The sequence below is a fragment of the Pagrus pagrus genome, assembly GCF_965226575.1.
Source record: "Pagrus pagrus genome assembly, chromosome: 2".
In the NCBI taxonomy this organism is placed as follows: Eukaryota; Metazoa; Chordata; class Actinopteri; order Spariformes; family Sparidae; genus Pagrus; species Pagrus pagrus.
This window is the reverse complement of record NC_140186.1, coordinates 25,359,831-25,366,228: the sequence shown is the minus strand read 5'-3', so window position 1 is coordinate 25,366,228 and position 6,398 is coordinate 25,359,831. Positions and strand designations below refer to the sequence as shown.

Sequence of the window (6,398 nt, the reverse complement as noted above, 5' to 3'; positions counted from 1 at the left end):
CATTAAGTGAGAGTTATCGTAAAAAAGACGCGGTCTGTAAATAACATTCCCCCCGATGTTTGCTGCATTGTGATTTATGTGTTGTGATTGTCTTTGAGAACACAAACACAGAGACTAAGAGAGCAGCGGGAGCTTCAGTACAAGTTCATCAAAATTAAACACGTCCCATAACTCTTCTCCAACACAACAACATTCTTTATTCCACTAACACTATCTTCTCTTTTACTGTCACTGGAGTGGTATCTTTCACAAAATGTAGCTGACGCCTGTGGATGGCAAAATATCCACAGTTTTAACGTGAAAGACAGACAGTGATGAAAGTAATAGAGAGCTGCATGTGTGAAGTGGGTCAACATATTGTTAATTGTTGACTAATTTACATTGTTCACCACAGGACACGCATACCAAAGAGCAGCATTGATACTTAAAGGAACAGTTCACCCAAAATTGAAAATTCAGTCATTATCTACACAGCTTCATGCAGATGGTAAATCAGGTGAAGTTTTGTTGTCTACAAAACATTTCTGGAGCTTAAAGGCAAAAACAGCATTGCAACATTCCCCTAAACAACTGATGGGGACTTGTTTAAAAATGTTAAAAAACAAAAAAATAAATAAGTAAAATGCAAATCCATACAGCTTGTCCAGCATAATCCAAGTCTCCAGAAGCCCAGAGATCCCAAACTGATTCAAAAAGACGTTATTTAAATCAAATCAAATCAAATTTTATTTGTATAGCCCAAATTCACAAATCACAGTTTGCCTCAGAGGGCTTTACAATCTGTACAGAGACGACACCCTCTGTCCTTCGACCCTCGATTCGAGTGAGGAAAAACTTGCCCCCAAAAAAAAGCCCTTTTAACAGGGAAAAAAAATGCGGAAGAAACCTCAGGGAGAGCCACAGAGGAGGGATCCCTCTCCCAGGACGGACAGACGTGCAATAGATGTCGCATGTACAGAGCAGATCAACGAGATCACAATGTATTCGATTATAAGCGATGGTTGACAGGAGTGAAAGTACATAAAGATGTATTACAGCAATAATGATGAAATGCACATGGAAATGTGATTACTAGTGATAACAGTAGTAGTGATTAATGGTAAGGATGGTATGTAGTAATGCAGTACGATAATAGTAGTGTAACGTATGTAACAGAGATGTGACTAATATTAGCGACAGTAGTGGTGGGTGTTAGGCAGGGTCATGGCAGTAGGCGCATCCACGATCAGGCAGGGCCATAGCAGTAGTTTTTTTTTACACCCTTTTAAAAGCTGAAATCATCACTGCTAGGCTAAAAGTGTTAGCATGCAACCTATCTTAAGTGTGTGCACGAGTTCGACCGCATGTCGAGAGTGTAAATAACATCTTTTCAAATCAGTTGGGGATCTCTGGGCCCGAGACTTGGATAACGCCATTTTGAAGCCATTTTGAAGCCATTTTAAAGCCATTTTAAGGGGTTTATTGTTGTTGTTGTTTACATTTTAAAATAAGTCCCCATCTACTTGAGTTGTTTAGGAGACTGCTGCATTGCTGTTTTGCTGTGAAGATCCAGAAATGTTTTCTGGACCACAAAACCTCACCTGACTGTCATCAGCATGTGTGTGAGTAGATAATGACTTATTATTTTTGGTTGAACTTTTCCTTAAATGGGCTTTTGTACAGGTTATTTTATTTAAAGGGTCGGAGGCCACCAATAACTTGACTCAAGTTTGCACGTTTCCACAGCTGATAACAGCAGGTGGAGACACAGACTGTATCTGCTTGGACTGATGTTACTGTAACCACTTCAACTGCTGTCATTAGTGCAACCAAGGCTTCAAATGAACTGACTAATGGGCAGTTTGAGTTTAAGATATGTAGTAAAGAGGAAGAAAAGAAGAATAAATGTAAGGATAACAAGAAAAAAACAAGAAACAGCTTGACCTGGATACATCACAGGTATAAAGTGCATGATCTTCATCATTATCACTGCATCCCAACAAGAAGGGCCTGGCAGTGTCAGGTACGAAGCGCTCACAAACAGCTGGAGTGAAGACAGAGACGGTCTGCTCTTCTATGGAGGAGTTTTCATCAGGTTGTTAGAGCTTTACTTTAACCCCAGGAGATCCTCAGTGTTTCAGCTGGCTGGAAGCTTCACCGACAGCATTACAGCTCTGTGACACATGGACTGGGGTAAATACATGAGGAGAAAGTGTGAGAGTTGGCAGGTGGATCTGCTACAGGGGTTTGACATGCAGCCCCAGAGTATGTGGCTGCGGCTCCTCATCCTCCTAGAGACACAAACACACATCTCAAATACTTTGACTGTAGCAACTTTGGAAAATAAGTCAGGATACATGCAATGATATTTACATGCACTTCCCATTACATCAGCTCACACATCATGCCAGGCCTTGTTGCACCACAATCTTTCGGTGGCACCAACCTGGACAACGATATTTTTTTCATTACAGGTGGAGGCTTGTTTAACCGCTGACATACCTTTAATATAAGAACCTGTCCCACAAGCAGGGCCGTGGACCTCTGGTCTGCAATCTGGTCCCTGGGGCTGCTCCATTGTACCTGCTGTTCTCATTCAAGGACTGATGTAGTGAAAGCATTTAACCAGTCTGTAGGATAAAACACCCGCAGGCCTCTGTGCCTGGAGGACAAGATTTGAGGAGCAACAGGATGCCCAGCAGCACCGCTGGAAGCTTGTCTGAGAGCTCAGCTTCACTGACCACGCAGAGGAGGGGTTTGTTTTAATGTGAGAAGAGGAGCGATGTGCCGTACGTCAGTTGGTATAGAATGGGAAAAGGGGAGAAAAGCACTTCAAGTTTGACTTTTTATCTTAACTCTTCCTCTCTCATCCTCTTCACAACAGTTGTTAAATGTCCTTTGTGGCTCTGGATCTTTCTCAAGTCTGCAAAAACAACCCATGATGATGTCTTGAATATAATGGCAGAAGGTAGCACTCAGCTTGTGGTGCTCCAAGTGCCAAAAAAAAAAGAAAAAACATTTGAACCACCAGAGCACCACAAGCCGAGTGCCATCTAGTTCCATTATATTCGAGAGAAGGCAGACGTCTCTTTGGCCAATATCTCCAACTCACACCAAAACAATCTATATGGGTGAAAAGCAGTACAGGTAAGAGAAAAGATCTGTATTGTTGGTTTGGGGGGTGTTTATAGATCCTTTAAAAACTTAAATGTATTCACACATGTACAAGCGCTGTTGAAGCAAATGCATTCCACTTGAGTGCAGTAGGTGCACTTGTAAAAAGCACTTTCTGTATTTAAAGGACTTTATAATTCCTTAAAAAAGGAAAGATAAATGCTTTTTTATGTAAATCCAGAGAGGGCACACATGCTGTGCTTTTCTCATGCTTCTCAGCAGTGGTTTAGTCTTCATCCTTGGGCTCCCTGCTGTCCAACTACAGGAACCATGACTCATCATCCAGCTCTCTCCTGTACTGAAAACATCACTTCCACTAGTTAACTCCACACAGTGTCAGAACTACATATCAAGAAGTAAATGTAGGTGTTCAAAACCCAGAAACCTTGACCAGCACTAACGTCATTTATCAGCTGTAGGGCACCAGTTATAAATTCACCACATACACAATATTGTAAAGTGAAAATGTATCTTTTTATTGGTACCATACATTAATTATCAAGGGCAGAAACTAACGAAATCAAAAAATATATATCAAACGATGATTTTTCTACAGGGGTTGGAGAAGGTACAAGTCACCATTCAAACTCAATCATTAACTGTTGCTGGATCAACTGTGACGAAATGGAAATGTACAAAACAACAAACAGAGTCAGCTGTTTATAATCAGACTTCACAGACTCAGCATTGCTACCAAATATGCCGACTGAGCTTAATGTTAAGCTGGCTTTAGAAGATGCTTGGATGTTTCATGGTATCATTCTGTTGGTCATGATGGACACTGCACAAATGATGATCATTCAAACAAAAACTAAGTAAAAAACCTGTTTTAGCCGGTGATGAAACATGAAATTCACCGGTTAACTAAAATTCAGTGAGCACATTCACTTGACATCAAGTTGAAAGTTGCAGTACACAAAAACTGTGATTAATGTTAAGTGAAAAATCGATTCCTTTATGGATGAAATACATGAATGAATTTCTAAAATCTCCAAAATAAATATAAAAGAAATCAACTGAAACATGTTAAATCATCACTCCATGGTGCCATTGTACCCCCGGGGGTTTTGTAATTTAATTTACACAAGTTTTAAAAAAGAGGGAGGAGGAAAGAGCAGGTGGGAAGATAGAGGGGGACAGGTTCATGAGTGTTTTTTCTCCTTTTTCCTATTTTTGTTTCTTTACATTAGATCGGGATGGCTTTAGGTAAATCTAAGTAAGAATACATTTTATTACAGTCAGACAGAACTTTGCTACTACCTTAAATATACAAGCACAAATACACAAAAATTTAAATCTCCAAAAAAAAGGAACAAAAAGACAAAATAAAAACATCCACACTAAATTATTTCTCTTTTATAAACATAAAAGATAAAAACAATATATTTTAGAGGGGGGAGGGATAAAAGTCCTGTGTTGCTCCTTGGTCTGTAGCTTTTCAGTATTGGTAGAAAATAAAAAAGTAACAATTGAAATGAAGGCGTTTAATACAAATTAAAAAACATTCTAGGGAAATATATACTGTATAAAAACTCTTAAAATGTGTAGCTGTGTGTATGTGCGTGTGTGTGTTGTAAAGTCTCTCTGTTTGAAAGACTGCATCCATTGTAGTCTAATCAGAGATGGCTCGGGCACTAGGGGACTCAAAATCCTTCAATCATTAGGTTTAATTGTGTGTGTGAGCGAGTGTATCTGTCTGTGTGTGTAGTTTCCCTAGTGCCACATTTCAGCTCTCCTACTAGTGTGTGAATTTCAATGGTTTCAAAGACTGATTCTAAATTCTGGTCCGTCTGCTTCGGCAAAGCCACAAATAAGCTCAGACTGCCTTTTCTCTCCTCGCACACTTCACACACACACACATCCACACACACACACATATACTCTATTAAGAAACATTACGAGTGACTCTTGCGTCAACAGAGCAGACCAGAATTGAGAGCCATGTTTAGAGGATGAGTGGACAAGTGGTCCCTAAGCAACTCGCCACCATGTCGAAGCCCCGCTGCCAACATCCCCTCCACCCCAGCCCTTCCTACATGTGAACTTCAGTGTGGTTCGTTCAGCGTGCACAGTTCTCCCCTGGGTTAAAATCCCCTGCGCCTCCTCGGTCACATCTACCGCCGGTCGCTGTCCAAACTGAAAGCTAGCGAGAGCAGGTGGGATATTTTGAGTGTGAGATGAGGGCATGGGGAGACAGAGGTGGGACACAGTGTCCAAACATGGGCAATGATGACAACTTGTAAAACGTCCTCAGGCTCAGTGACGTTGTCGGAGACATACTGAGCTCCCTTGCGCCACCTGTGTGTGATGAATCCGAGTGATGTCTGGGTTGGTGAGGGGGAGACGGACTGTTGCTGATGCACTCGTGGCTGTCAGGGTGGGGTGGGTTGGGGCTTTGAGAAGTGACAGAGGGGGTTTGTGTTGAGGTCGCGGGGCTCTGGGCTCTACTGCGACGCCTGTGAGGTTGGGTTGTCGCTCTTGCTCTCCTGGCTGGAGGGGGCCTTGTTGTTCCAGGGCGAGTTGGAGCCAAGGGCCGGAGAGTTGTTGAAGCTATCCTCGTCGTCGATGCCATTAGCCGCGTCGAACTGCGTGTTCTCCAGCCGTGTGATCAGACGCTCGTCTTCGTCGCCGAACTCGCCTCCCATCAGCGTAGGCTCTCCCACCACCATCACATCCTGCAGAAAAGAAGCCGGACATACATTGTTTTAGTGGGGAGTAGGAATGTCACTTTGGTTAAATGTGCTTTCGATGGCTCGACACCCATTAAACTGGTAACTAACTGGTTTTAATTATTTTTCTTATTTCCTTTTAGTCAGGCGCTCCATTGACTCAATGAGCTCCAGCACCCAGTCAGCACTGATGAAGTTATAGTTCTTCTATGAGACCTGTTCACCAGTCGCTTGTCAGAGTTAACATTACCCTGTCTAGCCTGACTTTCAGCTCACCCTTCTTCTTGTCAAAGTGCTTTTCCATGTGATTAGCCCTGTGACGCACTGACTGGCAGCGCATCTCCTCAATCTGCCGCATGTCACTTGATCTTTGGTTGTGAGCCATCCTCAGACATGGCAGCAGGGTGCTTGTTCTTAAATCAGTATAGCATAGTTCTAGTAGAGCTACTAAACTGAAAAGTAGCTCTACACATAACTTACATTTGACTTTGTTGCCGTTCTGGAGGAAATGTTCTCACGCTGAGCTTCACTTTTAACCTCGGACATTTGGCAGTCTTTCAGTATGTTAATTAACCC

At 42.2% G+C, this 6,398-nt stretch overlaps 1 protein-coding gene across 3 annotated transcripts in view; it reads right to left on the bottom strand.

Moving 5' to 3' along the window:
* Positions 1–3,605: 3,605 nt before the first annotated feature.
* ldb1b (LIM-domain binding 1b) overlaps positions 3,606–6,398 on the bottom strand; it is a 33,370-nt gene continuing 30,577 nt past the window's right edge. For all 3 annotated transcript variants that reach the window (XM_084377106.1, XM_084377104.1, XM_084377105.1), the window contains one exon: positions 3,606–5,828. In XM_084377106.1, the coding sequence (XP_084233232.1) occupies positions 5,598–5,828 (231 nt within the window). In that variant the 3' untranslated portion in view covers positions 3,606–5,597. The remainder of the gene's footprint in view (positions 5,829–6,398) is intronic.